Source organism: Macadamia integrifolia, chromosome 9, assembly GCF_013358625.1.
Source record: "Macadamia integrifolia cultivar HAES 741 chromosome 9, SCU_Mint_v3, whole genome shotgun sequence".
In the NCBI taxonomy this organism is placed as follows: Eukaryota; Viridiplantae; Streptophyta; class Magnoliopsida; order Proteales; family Proteaceae; genus Macadamia; species Macadamia integrifolia.
In genome coordinates, this window is record NC_056565.1 from 34259839 (window position 1) to 34281481 (window position 21643).

A 21643-nucleotide genomic window follows, 5' to 3' on the forward strand; every position below is an offset into this window, starting at 1 on the left:
CATCATTTTATTGTTTTTATTTTAATTGCCTTCCTTTCCCTAAAGCCAAGTAGAGTAACCCTTCTAAGAGTGACTCTCTGGTCAAGTAGGGAAGCTCATATTATGAAGCATCCCTCGGACTAAGTAGAGAAACCTACTTGTGAGTCTCTCTCCAATTAATTCCTTTTCTTTTACATTATTTTTATTTCATCATTTTTTTCCTTCATTGCTTTTTAATTGCATGGGTTGTTTATTTTCAATTATTTATTTATTTAATTTTAATTGTGTGGCTTGCGTATTTAAATTCTTAGATGACGAATGGTTAGAACGTTGTTTTAGATACATATGTTTAGGACAGTAGTTAGAATTAGATCACAATCATTAATCGGTTCACTTTCGCATTATTAAAAAAGCAAAAATAAAGTGGTTGCTCTCCCTGTGTTCGACCCGTAGCTACACTAATTCATACGCTTGCGGTTACATTTTAAATCCTAACACCTTAGTAACTGGTATGGTAGGGATAGCCACCCATGGGCAGAGCATTTGCCCCTATTGCAACTATGGTAGCAGGTGCATTGGCCGATGCATACCATGAGCTTTGCTGGTACACAGGGTTATTTTACATTACCTGTGGTCATTGGTTAGTTCCAATGTTCCCTTCCTAGATCACTGTTCCTAGTGCTCGATTCTGCTCACCAAACCCTAGAGGAATGCTAGAAGAAGCTATGTTGGGATTGACCTGAATATTTGACTGGGTGTTTGGCACCAGAAATGCCATCATCTGATTAAACTTATGATCAAGTGTGTCATTCACTTCCTAGGATACCCTTTGGTATATATCTTTGGCCATCGATCGTGATGTTACCCGCATGGCGGTCTCTACCTAGCTAGTTACATCTTTGACCACCATTAATGGATGCCCTACAGAAGATTGTCCGACTTCTAGGTTTGGGCTAGAAACTTCTGGGGGACTTGGTGTTCGTTGCCCCTAAATTGCATGACCATGCTGACAAGTGTCCCACTGAGCATACCAAAAAGATGTTGGCATGAAATCCTTCCCTATGCAATGGTCAGTTGACCGTATCGGTGAGTGCGCGGGTGTGCTAGAATCCTTCCTGATCAGATTCAATTTTGAACCTAACTTCGCTCAAGCGACTTAGGCTCTCCTCTTACCACGATAGCTCCAGGGACTTTTAACGATCAAAACCTCAGAAGGATGAGAGAATAAACCGTGTTATATCCCTCAAAAGGGGTTTTGAATACAAATCACTAAAGCCTAGTGGATAGACTATGTGGATTGAAAATTCAAAAGAAGTGAACGTAAGAGTTCTACTCCATCTCTAATTCTAAATACTGGAAAGAAAAAGCATAAAATGAAAAGATTTACATTGTAGTTGGATTGTGTTTGATTTTGTGGATTGTCCTCAACTTGGCCAATTTTCTCTCCTTATGTACTTCAAGAGTTAACCACTCCATTACTCACTTCACTTGCCCACTTCTCCCATGAAGTGGTACCTCCAATGTGTCATTGACACCTGTACCATTAGTGTTCATTATCATAGGCACGCCTAAACCACCTCTGTGTGCTGGCATTACATTATACGTGGGTAATAGACCGGTACAGCTAGCCCACGTTCTCCTTTTATACCCAATATTGCCCCTACCAAGTCATCAGGCACGTGTTTTTGAATTTTTGGCACCAACAAGACCATACCTCAATAGGTATTGGTCATGGGACAATTGGGACGCAAGGACCACTCAAACACAATGACTCAGCGATGTCATATTTTCTCCTCATCATCTCAAAGAGTAGGCCTCTTGTTCACTTTCCCCGTGTTCAGTAAAGACCACCTAGTCGGTATGTTGTATGGTTGGGAAGGACAAGCAAAGAAGAAATTGTCCTTCCACTGAGGGATCGAGGTCGGTAGGCCATAAACAATTTGGTGCTCTTTCTTACGACAATGAAAGTAGAACCACCTGCGGAAGGCGTTGTGAGCAGAAATGCAATAGATGATAATAAACAGGTGAAGGGTGGGTTCTCTCTTCAGATCCCTCAGCCGCACATAGAAACCCAAGTGGCTCTTCCAAGAGTTTGGGACCAGTTGAACGGGCACAAGTCTATACTGCCTCAAAACTTGATAGAAAAAAGGGGCAAACAGAAAACGCAGACCATTGAGAAGGGAGGACTCATACACACTTATCTCCTCTTCCCGAGGACGACTAGCCCTCTCTAACACCTTAGGAACCCGAAGCTCCACAAAATTCGGAATATGATAAACCTTACAAAAATTCTCTAGATCAGATGGGGAGATCCTAGAGGCTACTTCACCCATAAATAAGCTGACAGTAGGATCGCGAACCCCATAAGAAAATTTAGCCCTCGCTTTCTGAGAAGCAACAGGCTTCTTCGTCGGGGAACGGCGAGAGCCAGAAACCACCCTAATGGAACCATGTGGCATCCCAAAAACAAACTCAGAGGACCTCTCGGATGAATCTGACATCTTTGACTCCATGGACTAAAACAAAAAGAAGAAGAGAGAAAGCATAAGCGAACAAGAATAGCTTACCAAATCCCACAAACTGAAGACCGGAGGAGAAGTATCAAAGACGTTGTAGGAACCAAAGATCAGAGATGAAACCACTGGCGGAGATAGGAACTCAAAGTAATCCAAAGAAGAAGGAACCAGAGAGAAAAGCAAGCAAGGAAAACTTATATATACTCCTCAATTGACACCTCGATTAAAAGAAAAGGTGACATTTGATTGATCGAAGCACACCAGTTCAAAAAACCCCATAACAAACACACATTGTCTCGGAAAACATGCCATTAGTTAGATGAGACGGCATCAACTCCCCAGATGACTACGATCTAACTGATCTACGGCATGATCATTCACACCAATGGAAGACCGACACATGTGCCTCTCTCTTCCCTTTCCTATTTATTGCCAGATGGCAGTAGCAGTCAAATCGCCGCCATTAAAAGAGAGAGAGAGAGAGAGAGAGAGAGAGAGAGAGAGAGAGAGAGAGGATAAAATAAAGGGGGCATATTACAAAGAAGATGAAACTTGAGGGAGCATCAAAAAACCAAACACCCAACATTCCCAGACATGTGAAGACCCAACCACATGCCCAGATGCCAGTGATACTCCCCCCTCCTATGCTAGGAGCTCAAAGGAGTGGGGGGCATATGATATACCATATGGTATTTAACCGGTCAGTGGTCGAGAGGCCGTAGCATAAGCACGAGCCAACCTCTTCAACCAGCAATAGGGGTTCCCGACCTCACGACCTACCCGCACATAAGGTCCCAACACACACAATTGAATTAAGGCCTAACCAAGGTAGCGAACCAAGGTCACACGGTTATCTAACCCTCGGACCTACCATAGTTAAGTTAATCATTACAGAACCTTACCGTGGTCAGGTTAGCCGTTAAGACAGCCAACCCAGGTTGATTTAACCGTTATAGGCCTGGCCAGCTCAGCCACACCGAAGGATAATCTCTCCAATAGGACAAGGACCCGCGTGAGCATGCCAGAGACCCTTGACCAATGAGGAGAGCTCGAGTTGCCTATATAAGGAATACTCAACTAGGTTTATAGGTAAGACTCTCAATCGACTAAATACTCTACGTAAGAATGATAATATTAGGACTAGACTTTGGCATCGAAGCCTTCTCCCAGAGCTCCCTCTGGGCCAATTTCTGACTTGTGTTGTGAAGGTTCAAGTCACTCAAAATCGTGCAATAACACTTATAAACATTAAATTGGTTATACAAAAAAGTAAGGCATATTTTTTTATTAACAGAAGTACAAGAGCCATGCCCTCAAATTGATTAACAAAATCCATCTTGTTGTCTGATGTAAGGATCAAATAATGAATCAACATTCAGCATATATATATAATACTTAAAGTACTCAATAATTTCCTTTATCTTTAATAATTTATTTTTTGTTTTTCCTCCCTCTAATTGCTTAACATAGGAACTATATACTGAACCAGTGAAATGACAACTACACATCAAACTTAAATATTGTAAAATGATACAATCCTAAAATCTCAAAATGATTACAAGGGAAATATGTGGATGGTTCATTTGTATTGGTTGAAAGTGCTCTTTGGTGATGGCATTGTATATTGATAATAGAGAGTTGTACTTGCCAAATCCATATATTGAGCATCAGGTTCAACATTTTTTTCTCTAGCAACAAGAAGGAAAGGGATTGAATAGAAGTACTCCCGAGCATTTGGTGATTTCAGATGTATCCATATCAACAGAAGGGGTGACTCATTATTTTGATGAATCATTTCTTCAGACAGAAGAAGATTATACGTACTCAGATTTTTGTACCACGACACACATATCGTGTCATTGCTTGTCACCCTGCTTTTATTTTTCTAGATGTGATCCAAGCGGGTTTAAGTGCTTGAAGGGTTAGATGAATGAACCACTGGAAGCTAGTATGAGAGTTGGTTTGATTGGCCCAAACTACGGCAGAATATTTCAAAGATGTTAATGAACAAGATGTACTTCTATTTATCAACTTTCCAGCTCTTGACAAGCTCAGGCAAGTGGAAGGAGCAATCTCAACCCAAAACCAGGCCTAGACAAAATATGACCTACATAAACCTTGTCAGGTGACCTATGGCAACCATATTAGGGGCTTGGGGTAAGGTATTCATAAATGCATGTACAGTAGCGTTTTTTTTTTTTATTTATTATATATATATATATATATATATATTTGACAATAGCAGTTTGTTAAGTCATAATAAAGAGTCTATTTTATTCAAAAAAAGTAGTTGGAATTTTTATAGGGGCGAGTGGTAGCAGCACGTATGTATTGCAATCTTATTTTCACTTTCTTTTAATATAAACTATCCATTTAATAAGAATTAATCTAAACCATCAATTAATTTTCTATATTGTAACCGGTTCCCAGTTTTTAGGGTGGAGAGATCACTGTCATTCTTATCTTTAACCTGCTATGATCGTCATAGCATGGGTGAGTGACAGCCTCACTTCATATGTAACCATTCCAACTTCTAACCTTCCAAATAAATAGGGAGAGTAGGATAATGACAATTGATTTCTCTCTCTCTCTCTATAGCATTTTTTCTCTCTCCATCAATTGCTCTCTTTCTAGACGATCCGTCTCCCTCACTACAGAATTTTTTTAACTTCTCAAGTTCAGAATACACAATGCCAATTCACACAAATTGGGTCCAAGCAATCCATGGAAAAAGAAGATAGAACATAGAAATCAGGTATTCACCTTCACTTGTTCTGAACTTACTATTGCAAAGTCAAGCAAAGCAAGAAAGCCAGAATTTCGATTTTTTAATTTATTTATGGTGATGGAATACGCGATAAACAATACCCTCATTTATTGTATACCATATCCAATTTCCTCTATAAAGAAAATCCTTGAATTTCTTCATTGAGGGAATTTCAAGTAAAACAAGGCAACCAATGATAGTGAGTGGTTTGGGTTTGGTTTTGAATTTTTGGTATTATTTCATGCCTCCTAAGCTGAACTACCTATGCCGTCATTAAGAACTCTTTAAGAACAGAAAATAATAAAAATAATAATAAAAAAAAACCTTAATTCTGGCTTAAAATGCTCACGTTTATCAGAAATGTAATCATATTGTTAACTATGCAGAATGTATATGAGGTCTTGCTCCTTAGCTTTCCATAACTTCCATTCTCTAGGTCCAAAAAGTGAGACAAGCTTGGATCCCATGAACTCATCTCAATTCGAGCTAAGTACTCCTAACTTCAACTATAGATTTTATGATTTCTTTATTGTTTATCGAATAGCCTTCTATTTCTTTCCTTTCCAAATTATCGGGCATATGACATAAGGGATCATGCTCCAGATCCGATAATTGGGCAAAATAACACTCATGAGCAGCCTTCCCATTCCCCCTAAAATCTTTCCTATATCGAATAGCCTTCTATTTCTTTCCCACAAATGTTTGAATGCAACCATAGAATTAGAGTGCAAGTTAGATGGAATAGGCTTGGAACTCAGTCAAGAAGGATGTTTACACGTGGCAGCTGAGTGGTGCCCAACAGAGGTTTATGCTTCACAAACCATCCTTTCAACCTAATAACCTTCTACCCAAGGCAAAGAGTCTTATATTGACCTTGTTTATTTGAAAAAGAAACAACAACATTAAAGAAAAATTGAGGGCTATTATTCATAGGTGAAGAAGTGCAAAGGACTTTGTTGGTGTGAGTGACAGAGACAAGGGCTCAATGAAAGTGCTAGTCCAATGGTTCCCCTTATTATAGGTGGCATGATTATCCATATCACTAATCTTATTGCATTGACTGGAATGCTTGCTTACACAGAAAATGATCTAAAGGCAAGATAGACCCTTTTGAATTGCTTATTTCGTCAGTCATTTTAGCCGTGCATCCTTTCAATGTTTGTATATCTTCTCCTAGTGATTGAAATTTAGCTTTATTGATTCCTGGGTTCTTCTGTGGTATGAAGAATTGAAAAAATATATCTTTCATGTATTTATATTTCACCTATTGCTTATATTTAGTTCCTGAGCAGAACATTCCCAATCTCAATGGTGAGAAACTGCATAGACCAAGCTCCTAATCCTTGCCGAGGTCAAATGGGATAACCAACTTACTGCTGCAAATAGAACCCCTTTAAGATAATTATCCCTTCTACTTTTGCTGTTATAGGTATTGCCTCTGTTGCTTGAAAATATGATCTCTCTCCCTAATCAGAAACCAATTGATTTTTAGATGTAGTAGATTCTGATGTCAAATCTTTCACACTGACGTTATGTGCACTCTCCAACGCCTGACCTCCTTTGATCAGTACACCTTGAGAAGCACCAACTCCAGTGCCAACCATAACTGTTGTGGGAGTTGCCATACCTAGAGCGCAAGGGCAGGCTATGACCATGACAGAGATGCCAAATTGAAGAGCAAGCTGAAAGCTATCCATGGAGGATTGTGTCCAAGACTTTGGATAGGCATTGAATTTTCTAGCTATAAACCAGGCAAGCCAGGTGCAAAATGCCAGGATAATAACCTGCTAGAATCAAAGTTGAACAATCACCAAAAGCTTGGAAAGCAAAGTGGTTTTGTTTGATAATTAGTACATATGCAAAAGTAGACAGCTAGACTCAGCCCATACTAAAGTCTTTCTTCTAAAATTTACATGGGAGAGCCAAAAAAAAGCTTATTGGATTGGTAAAAATCTGACAGGTAAAAAATATTAAAAAAAAAAAAAAAAGAAGGAATGTTGTGATCCTACTATTCAGCCATGTTCTGATTCAGTTTAGATATATGACACATGTATTTTCTTGTGTGCAACAATACCAGGAAGATCAAAGACAGAAAGTGTAGTTTTCTACTTCTCATAACACAAATTATTACCAAGTAATAATTGTCGATCAAGATTCAAGATTTTCAAGCATTTTGCTTGGGAACATGGAATAGTTCATTCTTTCCTCTCTCCTAAATTAGACAAATAAGAAGTATCCACGGAATGATGAAATACACTTCAAAAAAGAGAACTATTAATCCTTACTCTTAATCGGATTTATAAACACAACAAAGCATTTTCAACTAGTCTCTGACGTTGAAGAACGGAAATTTGAAACTGATCTAAATTTTGGAAGAAATCCACTTGGGTTGGGGGGGGGAACTATAAATACTCACCAAAGGCACAAAAAATTTTGAGACACGGTCAGCTAACTTCTGGACAGGAGCTTTGGCCATTTGTGCTGATTCTATAAGCCGAACAATCAGTGAAAGAGCACTATTAGATCCAACTCGTGTTACCTGAACATGCAACACCCCATTCTCATTCAAAGTCCCTCCAATCACAGTATCACCTTTCCTCTTTGCCACTGGCCTGGATTCTCTTGTTATCATGCTTTCATTGACATAGCTTTGACCCCATATAACAAAACTATCACAAGCTACTTTTGCACTAGGCACTATCTTAATCACATCATTCTTTTGGATCAATCGACTGTCAATTTCTTGCCCACCTATCACATTTCCCTCACTGCCAAGAGTTAATAGTGTTGCTGTCTCGGGTGACAAATCCATAAGCTTAGTGATGGCCTCAGATGTCTTCCCCTTGGCCAAAACCTACAAAAACTTCCCAAGCACAATAAAGGAAATGAGCATTGAGCTTGTCTCAAAGAAATTTGTGCCCATGAATTCCTCTGAAGTAGCAGCACTCAACATTGAGTAGACAGAATAGAAGTAGGTTGCATTGGTTCCCAGTGCGATCAAAACATCCATGTTTGCAAAGCCATGGCATAATGCCTTATAGGATCCTGTGTAAAAGCCAATAATGAATTGCATAGGGGTGGATAGTATCCACCTCAAAAGCTCTCTAATGTTCAACATGTTGATTACTTTAACATCTAGTCATTGCTTAAGAACAGGGATATACATGAAGACCATGGAGGTAAGGAACACTGGAATAGTAAAAGCAAGACTCCAGAGGAAGGATTTGTAGTAGTTCTTAATCTCTTCTTGCCTAGGAAAATCTCTTCTCCCTCCTTCAGGGAATATCATTGCCTTGAAATGCCCGGATCCAGTTGACTCTATTGATTGGATGAAAGTCCGTAGTTCTGTTTCATGTGGCTTGTAAGAAATGGAAATTTTATCAACTGTTAGATCAATTTCCACATCTTGAACTCCTGGGAGTGCTTGAAGAGAATTTTCGATCATCCTCATAGAATGATCAGTGCGTACTCCTTCTACTTTGAGCTGTATCTTGCTTTTGTCTTCCCCTGTAATAACAAGTATGGCTTCAAAACCATGGCTCACAATCTTTTAATGATAATAGATCTCTGCTTCTTCAGTTGCTAATGCAACGCGGGCTTTCTTTACACCTTGAATACCTTGTAGAATTGATTCAACAGTTGTTGAGCAAGAGGTACAAGTCATTCCTTTTATGCATAACCGACAAGTTTGCAGGGATCTCTCATTCACCTCTTCCTCGATTAATGCTGCCTCAAATCCAACATCTTCAATAGCCTCTCAAATTGTTTCCTCCTGTACAGTCCAAGTTACATAAATAACAGTGTAACACTTAAAATTGGTGCAAAAGGAACAGGATAAAGCAAACCATGCCATCAAACTAATACGTGAAGTGAAATACACAGCTGATCAGACACAAAATTGAATAGCATTAAGAGAGAAAATAAAAAAGTACAAGAGCATTGCTGATCAGACACAAAATTGAAGAGCATTAAGAGGGAAAATAAAAGAGTACTACAGTAGTCTTAAAGACAAAGATGACAAATTTATCACATGCTAGCCTACTTCAACACTTCCACCCCAAAAGAGTTAGGGAGAAGCTTGATTTTAGAATGAAATACTCCAATGTGATGAACCATATGCATATGTTGCAGTCTTCATGGTTTAGCTGCACTGTGTAATGTGTTGGCAACACCTCCATCCCTTTATTCTATATAGCATCTCATAGGTACAGAATCTTCCATTAATTTTCTTATCCTTTATTCTAAATAGCATCTCATAGGTACAGAATCTTCCATTCATTTTCTTAGGCAATTGGCACCCATTAATTTGGGGTTGATTAGTAAAGCTCTACAAGACTGAGAGGCTAACAAAACATTACTCTTCTTGTTTGTCATTTACATCATCTCTCTCTTTCCACATCATTCCTCTTATTGTGAGATAGATGTGAACTTTTCTTTATGCATAATTATTTATGTTAGGTTCTAGATCTATTGGGGAAGGATTTGGTCCTAGGTTCAATTATAGTGGGGAAGGAAGTAGAGCAAATAAGCACTTCATGAATTGGATTTCATTTGTCCCAATTTTCAACAATCAGTCATTGGGGTATTTCATGACTTGGATTTCATACTTGACAAAACTTGGCAATTTGACAATTCCTACAAACCATATTATTATAATGAGTAATTGAGTAATTCATACTCAGCAACTAATGTGAGTATGCATCATAGCATTTAGATCTGAATGGTTTTCTATTTCAGTACATAGTATTCGCCTACCTTTATATGGTCAGATTTCTTGTATCTTGAGCTTTAGTTCCGAAGTCCAACAATTTTTAGACGATGGTAGGTTGTGATTTTTTTTTTTCAAGTATTACTTCTGTTCAGTATAGTGCTAGCGGACAAGTGAGCTTATGGATGGACCTAATGCTATACATATCACATCCAAGGCCCTTGATCATTGGCAGCAATGATTGATTGACCTCTTTGAGGGCTATCTTTATGACATCTCTGATGCTAGTCTAACTGACATAGTCCCCAAATACTCTATTGACATTAGGTACCACATAGCTATAGAAACCCCATTAGTTCCAAATGCAATATGCAATACAAAAGTTTATGCGCATGCATTTTTATGATACAGTTGTTTTGTAGTGTATGTTAGTAGGAAAATAGCTTGAACTAATTGCTTTAATTTCTCTTTTTAAACCGCCCTTTTAGGGCATGATTGATGGGATGAGACTGAACTTAAAGAAGTCTATGTCAAGAATTTTGATGAACTGTATCAATGTTGCAATTATGTACCTGGTACAGTTGGGCAAATAAATTAAGGGTTGAGATTCTGTTGGCTCTGTTTGGTAAAGGTAAGAAGATTATCTCCTTTGCATTTCACTATAGAAAATTGCATGTATTAGGTTAATATTCTAGGTTCAACCACTGTAATTAGATGAAATGAGAATGAGGTCACTAATTGTGATAGAGAAAAAGAATTGTGTTTCTAAATAGAGACCACTATGCTTTTTTAAAAGTAATTAAACCATCATATTCTATTTATCTTGTTTCACAACATATTCCTTAATTGGGTTGCTTGCTAGTTGGTAACGGATTCTCCTCTGGTTCTCATTTTAATGATTGCCCCTCTTTCTCTAACTGATTGTTATGCGAAGCTTCTAGCTTTAGGCTTGTAGGTTGAAATCATAAGATTTAAATATTTTTTGCAATGAAGCCATGATGGACCTCTTATAGATAGATCAAACCAACTCTACCCCTTGTTTTGGAGATTTTTAAGATAGCTTGAAGCTTTACATTGTTGTTTGTTGTTCTTGTACATTGGGAGGATATATTCAATTCCAGCATTGTCATCCTAATGTTGAACTTGGTGGAATTCTAATGTTAATTTGAGTCATGGCAAGGCAATGAGTTCCTCTATTCTCTGAAAAATTTCATGTATATATTCTATGTATTAATTTAAGTCAGAAGAGCTTCTTACGTATTTATTAAAACTAATAGTAGTCTTTGAGTGCAACTTTAGAGAAGATAAATTTAAAAGAACTAACTCAATTCCCTCTTATACCTAACTTATATTTTGTGAATGATATGAAGACATGTGACTAACAGTTTTATTTGGTATATCAAGCTAAATGGTAAAAGAATGTTGTAGTTACACACAAGTAGGGGTTATATGGGGTCCATAAAAACACACAATGGGAACAATAGCAAAATAGGCTTGGTTATAAATGGACAAAAACTTGCATGCTACTGTTCTATATGGAATTCTCTCTTTCTAATTGTAAATAAGGTCCTTTTGTTGCTACTATTTTTTTAATTTTTTTCAATTGTAGTTAGATCATTGGTTGTCTACACAAGCTTGCTTTAGTTCTTTGTTAAATCCTAGTCTTTTTTTAACTTCTCCAGTTCTTTTTCTCCACATCCCTTGCTCTCTTTCTAGACGTATCCGTCTCTCTTCATATCTTCTGTTTCATACCACTGTTTTAGTGTTCAGCAACTCAGCAGAATAGGGCTCTACCAATATCCTGATTGAAGAAGTGGTTTTTATTTCCTTCTACAAGTAACCATTACCTCCTTTCAAAATTTTTATATTATCTTTCATTCCTGAATTGATTATTTGTTAAAAGTGAATTTTTATTTTTCTATTCAACCTCTGTTTCCAATTGAAACTTCATGATAGAACTGAAAGTGAAGGTGTATGACATAGGTAGAAAATGTGAGTAGTTTGATAAATAAAAAAAAAGTAGTGGTGTTGGTGCAAGGGTTGGAGAGGCTATTGTTGTTTTTAGTGAAGATTAGCATTGTTCAATTACTATGAATCAAATTTCTTTGATAGCCAAACTAGTAGTTAAATTATTAAGCTCATGAATTCACAAAATTAATTATTGCGATTTTTTCACTATTAAATCATTTAGTCATCTTTATTACAGGTTTCCGCAGTATAACTTATTTTTTGGGGAAATGGAAAGGAATTGGTTAGAGAAGCAGTCATTAGCGGGTCATGTTTCTTTATCGAGTAGTACTACTTATGTTTCATATGCATATGAAGTATTTGATTTGGAAAACAATCGAATGGACCATAATACAATTGGGCAGAGTGATGAATTGATTAATGGGAGGGAGAATCATAGCACACCCAATGAAGAAGAAAATGATGTCCATGATGATAATTCTAGTCCCGAAGAGGAAGAAAAATGGTGGTGGCAGCACATTTTCTGGGTCTACTAAAGAGGAGGTTAGCAATGATCAAGCCGTCAATTTGAGCTTGGAAGGGGATGATCAGATCCCACAATTAAGAACTTCCATTAATGAATTGGAACCATTTGTTGGCATGGGATTCAAGATTGAGGATGATGCATATAACCACTATAACAACTATACAAGGCAGATGGGTTTTTCAATAAGAAAATTTAGTGTGGAGCACTCAAGAGTTGATAATCATGTCCTTGCTAGGTCATTTGTTTGTGCAAACCAAGGTGAAAAATGGTGTAGCGATAAGCAGCAGAGGGGATTGAATTATACACCTTATGCAAAAAAGAAAACCAAATGTGAAGCCGTAATGAGGATCAAGTCCAGGAATGGAAAATGGGTGGTGGATCTTAGTGAAACAGAGCACAACCATCCAACAGTGAATCCGAATGATGCATTTAGACTTCAATCACACCAAAAAGTTACTAGAAGTACAATGCAACTAATGGAACACCTGCAGAGGTGTGGCGTCAAATAATCCCTAATAATGATAATTCTAAAAGAGTTGGCTGGTGGAGAGCAACATGTTGGTATAACTGAGGACCATTGCAAGAATATGTTTAGGACCAAGTAGAGAAAGTCTATAGGGGTTGACTGTCAACAAGCCATTAATTATTTAGATAGAAGGCACACTATAGATGTAGGGTTCTTTTATGTAATCCGTGTCAACGAGGAGCAATAGTTGACAAGGATTTTTTGGATAGATAGTCATGCACGAGAACAATATAAGAGGTTTAGTGATGTAATTGTGTTTAACATAACTTACAATAAAAATTTGCTCCATTTACTGGTGTTAACCATCACATGAAGTGTATATTGTTTGGTTGTGGCTTAATAGCAGATGAAACTAAAGATTCATTCATATGGTTTTTTCAAACATGGCTTCAAGCAATACACAACATTCATCCAAAGATAATATTTGCTGACGAAGATCTGGGGATAATAAGAGCTATCCGGTATGTATTTCCCTCTACTATCCATCGTCTATATGGATGGCATTTGGAGAAGCACAGAATTATTCATATGAGGCCTTTATTTAAGAAATATGCAGATTTGAAAGCAGTATATAAAAGCTGCATTAATGATTCAAAATCACCATCTAAATTTGAGGCGAGATGGCTTAGTATAATTCAGATGTATAATTTAAAGGAGCAGAAGTGGTTGAGGAGGCAGTACAAAATATGCATGCATTGGTTGTCATGTTATTATGTTGATACTTTTTTTGCTAGTTTGAGCATGATAAAAAGAGCGGAGTCAATGAACAATTACTTTAAAGGTTTCTTCACACCTTCCACCCCAATTAATGAATTTGTGATACAATATGAAGAGGCTATTAAGAAAAGACGGGAAAAGAAGCTAAGGCAGACTTCTGTTGCATCACCTCAACTCCTTCTTGTCATACATCCCATAAAATTGAGAAGCAAGCCGCAAATGTTTATACGACAAAGGTGTTCAAGGTCTTTATGGAGGAGTGGTATGCATGTTTTGGTCTTGAGTTCAGGAAGTTTGATTGGGAGATCTCAGTTAAGAGGTATGAGGTATTTTCGATGGATGGGGATCAAGAGAATAATGTGCACTATGTGCTGGACAACTAAGAGGCCAAAATTATCACTTGTGATTGCAAGATGTTCGAGCAGAAAGGCTTACTCTGCAGGCATATACTTAAAGTGTATGTGAAAACTAATAGATTCTACATTTCCCAACAATATGTTTTGCCTAGATGGTCTAAATCTGCCCTATATGATAGCAGTGGGAGTGGACCTGTTGAGGACTCATCTGAATAACTACCCCTACATGTGTGAAAACTTTATGACATTGCTAACCGGATAGCCATTGAAGGATCTCTATCCTAAGAGAGGTTCGATGTTGCACTTAAAGTTTTGAGTGAAGGTTTAGAGGAGATGTTGAAATTTTCCAGCTATTGGGTCTTTTACTTACAATTTGGGATCACATAACGGCATTGACATACCTTTGAATCAGGACTGTCCTTCTACCGTGGATCCAAGATAGTGCTCTACAACGAGAGGAGACTTAAAAATTCTCTTTTGAGGTCAGTCACAGAGAATTCTCTAACAGAAGGGCTCAACATTGCTCGGGTTGCAATGGTATAGGGTATAAAGTGACGAGCAATGGTAAGCCCTCAGCAGGACCAAAGGAGACATATGTGGCAGCAGTGAAGAGAATTTTAAGATATCTGAAGGGGACTAGTGAGTTTGGGTTATGGTATCCAAAAGTCAAGAGCTTCAGTTTGTCAACTTTTTCAGATGCAGATTGGGCCGGATGTGTGGATGACAGGAAGAGCACCAGTGATGGTGCATTTTATTTGGGGAGCAGCTTGGTGGCATGGCACAGTAAAAAACAAGAGTCAGTCTCTCTTTCAACTGCAGTGGCAAAATACATTACAGTTACATCTTGTTTTACACAAGTGTTGTGGATGAATCAGATGTTGAAGGATTTGAGTGTGGAGGTTGAGTAGGCAGTGCCACTGTATTGTGACAATACGAGTGCTATCAACATTTCCAAGAATTTGGTGATGTATTCTAGAACGAAGTACATTGCCATCCGGTATCATTTCTTGAGAGACAAGGTGATGGAAGGTGAAGTAAGGATGGAGTTTGTTCCCATAATAGAGTAAGTGGATGATATCTTTAATTAACCACTTCCCAAAGATCAATTTGAGTTCCTCAGACAGAAACTGGGAGTGTTGGTTCATCCCAAGCACTAGGGGCATTGGGAGAGGGGGAGCAAGTTGCATGATTTTGCTACCCCCATATTGGACTCAGGGGGAGTCCATTGGTTCCATCCTTTGTATTTGTTGTTAAATGGGAAGAGAGTTATTCATCAAAGTTTTGGAGTATATTGGTAATGAGGTGGTTGCCAACAACTCCAAAGGGGAGATTGTTGTTTTATGGTTGCCTTGTTGGCAACCCGGCCAAATGGTGGTGATGATATGGCCAGTTTGGGTGACATTACCAAAAGTGATGACTTGGCAGTGTCCAGTATCACCGGTGAGACAACAGAGTCGCATGGTATGCATGGAGTGGTTTGATACATCTATGGTTGATGGTACGGGTTTCTAGGTCAAAACTGGAAAAATTGGCCTATTTATGCTCGGGGGCATTTTCGACAGTGAAAATGATATTTTTGGAAGATTATTTCTCATAAAAGAAATAGATTGTAATTTTTCTAGTCTAATGCCTCTAATTTCATTGCGTTCCGATACCGTATGAAGAAGTTACGGCATTTGTGGCAGTCCAGGGTTTAGACACCTAATTTTATCACCCCCCGGCGATGATGACACAAGAAGAATTTACATGTTGGACATTTTAGACTTGGAGAATTTTCGAGCTTAGAGTAGAAAATGACCATTTTTTTTCTATAAGCTTTCAAGAGAAAATGTTATCAGAAATTAGAATTTGATGTTGTGGATTATTCTTGTTTGTCCCCTCAAGTCGGACATTACACTTTGATGCGAGAACTATGCGAATCGATGCCTGATTCTCTCTTTCATTATATGATCCGGGTCCCTACTTTATGCATATTTTTGTAAAGTTTCTCAGTCGAGACCACAATCGTGTCTCACATCATTGGATAGTGCTCGGACTGAGCTTTATAACGATATATTACACATCGAATTCTGACTAACGGTTTGAAAGATATGACCCCTGGAAATTGACTCCAAAGTTCGGTATCAGATTCCATTCTGAGCAACGAAGGAGTGCCACATGGCGCCCAAACCCCTTTGTCCAAAAGCAAGCCTTTTTGAACAATTCTCTCTAGTTTTTTAGTTCCACATCGGAAATAAGAAAGAATTGTCTCAAACCCCAAGGCTATAAGTATAGCCCTTCCTCTCTTCCAAAAAGGGAGAAAAAATTGAGAATTTGGGAGAGAGGATGGCCCCATCAAGGTTTTGGCTAACTTCTTCCCTCTAAAATCAAATATTCTCCAAGTCTAAAAGTTTAACATATTAATCCTTCCTTGAGCCGGGAGATCTAGTCCGGTTCGGTTCGATTTGGGGCTTGAAGCACAAGGGTTATCTCCCTTTGTTTCTTTATTAAAGCTGGGTTTAAGGTATTTTTCTTCTCCCAATTGTAATTTAGAACTGGTTTATCTAATTTAATAAATTAGGTTTAATTAGCTTTAATTTGGTTTAGTATGGTTTATTAAACGTGAATTAGTTGATTCTGGTTCAATTGGGTTTATCTTGCTTTAATTGGGTTCAATATAGTTTGATTTGGGTCATTGGGTCCAATCCATTGCTTTTGCTAATTCATTTTATTTTTCATTTTCATTTGTTTTGCTTTCTTTTATTGTTATATCTTTATTCAATTAATCGGTTTCATTTGTGGCTTAATATACTCACTTAATAAGTAGGTTTGATTTGATCTATTTTTTATTCATTTTTGGTCTTTAGACATAAGCCCTTAGATTAGGATCTCAAACCCTTTCTTCTTCTCCCATCTCTTCTTCACCTTATCTTCTTTCCTTGCCGCCATTGGAACCCTTAAACAACAGCCACCGAACCTCCTTCACTTCTTCTCCTGCTACTTCTTTTTCTTCCACAACTGAAACCTGCAGCACCACTTTTTCTTCTTCTCCTTTTCCCTTTCTTTTTTTCTTCCTGCTTCTGCAACCCTTAAACAACAACAGCTGACCCTCTCTTCTTCCTTTCCTTCTTCTTCTTCTTCTTCTCATCTTCTTTTTCTTTCCTTCCCCCAAAATCTGCAGCGACCGAACCCACTTCCCCCAGCTCTTCTTCCTTTCCTTCTTCTTCTTACTTGTAGCAGAAAACCCCCCTTCTCATCTTCTTTTTCCTTCCTTCCTCCAAATCTGCAGCAACGGAACCCACTTCCCCAGCTCTTCTTCCTTTCCTTCTTCTTCTTCCCTGTAGCAGAAAACCAGTCCCACCTTCATCTTCTTTTTCTTCTTCTCATCTTCTCCTTCCTTTCTTTCTCCTTAACCGAACTTGCAACTCACTCCCTTCTCCTTCTTCTTCTTCTTCTTTTTTTTTTCTTCTTCTTCTTCCTCTCTTCTTTTCTCTTTTACCATGGCCGAACCCTATCCACTCCCTTCTCCTTCCTTTCTTTTTCCTTAACCAAACCTGCAACTCACCTTTCTCCTCCTTTCTTCTTCTTCTTCTTCTTCTTATTCTTCTTCTTCTTTTTCTCTTCTTCTTCCCTGCTTCTGCAACTAATAACCTGCAACTCACCTTTCTCCTCCTTTTTAGTTCTTCTTATTTTATTTTCTTTTTTTCTGTTATTTCTTTAATTTTCTGATTAGATAGTCCATGTTTGTAATGCCCACAACCTGTTATTTCATTTATGTTTTCTATGTGGAATTTTCCCCTCCCTTTTTTTTTATCCATTTTGGTTTGATTTCAGGTCTGTAATGTATCTAGTCCTAGAACTTAGGGTTGGTATTCCCCTAATTTTAAAATTTAAAATCAAATGATTTCATTTTATTTCCCTCTAAATAATGTATGGGACATAGTCTAGGGCGTATTTTAGTAAGGGCGTGGCTGGCCCCCCTGAAACCGGCTCTTAGCCTTAGGTGCGTTTCTTGGGTTTTCGGGTTGATAAAAATGAACACATTTCGGTCCATTTCTTTTTATCTCAAATAGTGGGTCCCTTTAGAATTAATTGTGTATTTAATTTAGATTCGGATATCTTGCCATATTGATAATCATTAGATTTAGATAGGTTAGTCAATGTCATTTTTGCCATGCTTCGTGTTTATTAACATGTTTTTGATACTTAACGATTCTCTTTTTTTGTTTTGTTTAAATCAATTCATTTTTCTCATGCATGTAGGTTAGCTAGTATTCATATTTTGTCCACTTCTCACTCATATCACCACGTGGGATATTTACAACCATTGTATATTTAACATAATAGTTAGATTGAGGTAGTTAATTAAATAATTATTTTAATATTTAATTAAATAAAGTCTTAACTCATTATATTAATTAAGGTTCATAATGCATTTAATTGACTCTTAAAATTCGGTTTTAGTTGTTTAAATTATTAGATTGATTAGGTTTTCAAAACTTCCATCTGAAATAGTTAGATTTGGGTAGCTTTCACCATTCAATTCAAGTTTTTGTCTTTCTTTAAAAATCTCTTACCTATTAGATTAATAGATTAATTAGGATTGCAATAATTCATTTCACAAATTATTAGGGATTATGATTAATCATTTTAATTAATTCAATTTAGGATTTTATAAATTCATTAATCGTCCATCTAGGTTAGGCTCAATTTATCGAGTTAGTTCAATTTAGGGTTTCACAAATTGCTCAACTAATCCTAGGTCTAGGCTTATTTAATTAGCTTAATCTAAGACTCATAATACATCAATTAAATCATTTAGGGTTTTTAATTTTTAATTAGCATAATCATTTCATTATTTGCATCATAACCTAGCTAGCATAATTTAGACACTTGGCTTAGGGTTTTCACATGTCATACTTAGATACTTAGTTTAGGGTTTTCAGTGACCTAGATTTAGGACTAGTTAGTAGGGTACAAACAAATTTTAGTTAAACAAAAAGAGACCGGCCTTAGGGCCGGGCAGACTGGGTGCCTAACACCTTCCCAGTCTGTCACTTGACACTTGTCCAGAATCTTGGTGCAAACCAGCCTTATCCATCAGAGTCATTAGTCTCTCTCCCTTAATTGGGGGAGACATTTATGGGTCCTAGACCCTTTCTAGGTGGCGACTCCCTTTTACCCATAACGTGTGTCCCCCCCTTGGCATTTGATGACCAGGGGATACTATCTCATCTCATTAGGGTAGAACCCCAGCGTGTGTACACGCACTATGCGCCATATCGCGATCCCGACGGAGGTCTATGATACCTACAGAGGGTAGTTTCGACATTGAAGATAAATTTTTTGGAAGAATTTTTCTCCATGTAACGATACGACAAAAATCCGATCTTTCCAATGGTTCTAATTTCGTCGCATTTGGATTCTGTATGAGGAATATAAGGCCTTAAATAGATCTATGGGTATTTTAGTCATTTTATATGGCTGAGTCAGATGATTGGGTCTTCTAGAAAGTTGTAGAGCATCCAGTCAAGGTTCTAATGCACTTTGTTTCATCTCGATTGGAAATTGTATGAAAAAGTTACATATATTTCCATGAAGTTGGTTCGAAAATCCAAACCGCAAAATCACCAGTTACTCTCGGTGTTGGGTGGATTTTACAGATTTTAATTTTGAAATATTAGGGGTTTTTATGTAATTTTAAGATTTTAAAGGTCTGAGTTAATAAGGGATTTTTGGCACTGAAATATATGGAGGTAGGGGCTTGATGCAATAAAAAGGAGTATAGTGTTGTAGAATGAATGGTTCAGATGAAGCCACATAGCCCTTATTCCCATCCAAAGGCTGCTGAGCTTGAGCGCTGAAGTGACGGACCAGATGCCATCATGAGATCACCCATTGGTTAGGTGCATAAGTCTTGATGATTTGGCATTGCACCTGATCAAGCCGTGCTATGGTGTTTCGTATGTGCATAGAAGGCATCATGAAGATCCTAATTTCAAAGATCTCATGAGATCTGATTGAAGCCAATCTTGATGGATTAGGATCCTACGGTCAAAAGCAATTAGTGCTTTATGAAAAAGAAACTAACATCACTATGTGATGTGTCAGCACCAACCAATCCTAGCTCGACAATGCATTTGATGATGTCAGCACCTGTGTCACGCAGATTTCATCTTTGACTTTGTGAGATTCAAATCCTATAGTTTAGATCTATTGTCTGTTGGTTTAATTGGATGGTTAAGAATAAAAGATGATTTGATTCTTGATTTACGGCCAGATCTACGCCTCTATTGCGTGCGCCATTAGCGTAGCCTACGCCACTTCTACGAAGATTCTATTTCAGGCTATCTCATTGCTCTAACTTCAAGTGGCCATATCTCCCTAACCACAGAGCCAAATTCGTCCATTCAAGTTGCAGCTTCTTTATATTTTCAAGCTCTACACATTGGAAGAAGAAAAATAAGGGTTTCAGAGAGTGTAAGGCTATGGATTTTGTGTATAAAACTCTTCCCTCCATTTTTGACCATTGAAGAGCTTGAAGGCTTCATGTGAGAGTTTTTACACTCCATTAATAGTGGTTTAGAAGGGTAGTTGAGTTTTATTGATGATATCTTATTTCTAAGCTAAAGGAAGAAGACGAATGAAGAGAGGAGCTTCCCCCTTTATTGGTAGAACCATGAATGGGTTTTGTTGCTCAATGGGAGTTTTTTTTACTCCATTAATGGGAGTTTGAGAAGGTGGTTGAGGTGTGTTAATGATGCATTGACTCAAAGCCAAAGAGGAAGAGAAGAAAGCAAGTGAGGGTTTGCTTGTGTTTGCTTTGAAGAGCAACGAGCCAAAGGGGAGAGAAGGTGTGAACACCAAACTTGTTAGTGTAAGTTCTCAGTCATCCCAGGCAACTGGTTATGAGATTCCCTAACCTTGGGATTTACGTTATATGCATGTATAATGATATGTATGTATACTAGGGTTAGTTTTGGATGAATTGTATACATACTAGGTTAGTTGTGGATGAACTGTAAGCATGCTAGCTAGTTATGGATGTATATGCTAGGCAGGGCTTGACTGTAGGGCATTGATATAAGCTTAAATTTATTATATTCTTTATTAAGTGCTTAGTGGGTGCTAAGCACTAGGAGTGGGTGCTCTCGTGTAGTGGGTGCTACATATTGTACCAACACTGCGAGTGTCATCTCAGCTTCAGCTTGAGAAAATTGGGTATTGGTGCTCCCGGCTGTGGGTGCAGTTAAAAGTAGTGTATTGAGTAGGTAAGAAGCCTTTGCAGGCACTACTCCAGGGATGTAGGCAAATTGCCGAACCTCATAAAAATCCTGTGTTTTGGGTGTGCTTCTTGTTTGTATTATATATATATTGAAGTGCGTGGAATGCCGAATGGGTATGCACACTTGGAACTGCCTATGAGTGGCTGAGTGTGCATACGACTGTGTGCAAACAGGGATAGGTACAGGGATAGGTACAGGGATAGGTGTATCAGGGTTTACCGTGTCAGATATCGGATAGGTTTTGGGGATCGAAATTAGACTCACTGATTCACCCCCCTCTCAGTGACTGTCGGGTTACAACAGTAGTAGGGTGAG

At 37.9% G+C, this 21643-nt stretch overlaps 1 protein-coding gene and 1 pseudogene across 1 annotated transcript; one reads left to right on the forward strand and one right to left on the reverse strand.

The window, feature by feature from the left end:
• Nucleotides 1-6728: 6728 nt before the first annotated feature.
• Nucleotides 6729-9400, reverse strand: LOC122089743 (annotated as a pseudogene).
• Nucleotides 9401-12409: 3009 nt separating this feature from the next.
• Nucleotides 12410-12973, forward strand: LOC122089744 (protein FAR1-RELATED SEQUENCE 12-like). Its single transcript, XM_042659436.1, has one exon. The coding sequence runs from the start codon at nt 12410-12412 to the stop codon at nt 12971-12973; it is 564 nt and encodes a 187-aa protein (XP_042515370.1).
• Nucleotides 12974-21643: the final 8670 nt, after the last annotated feature.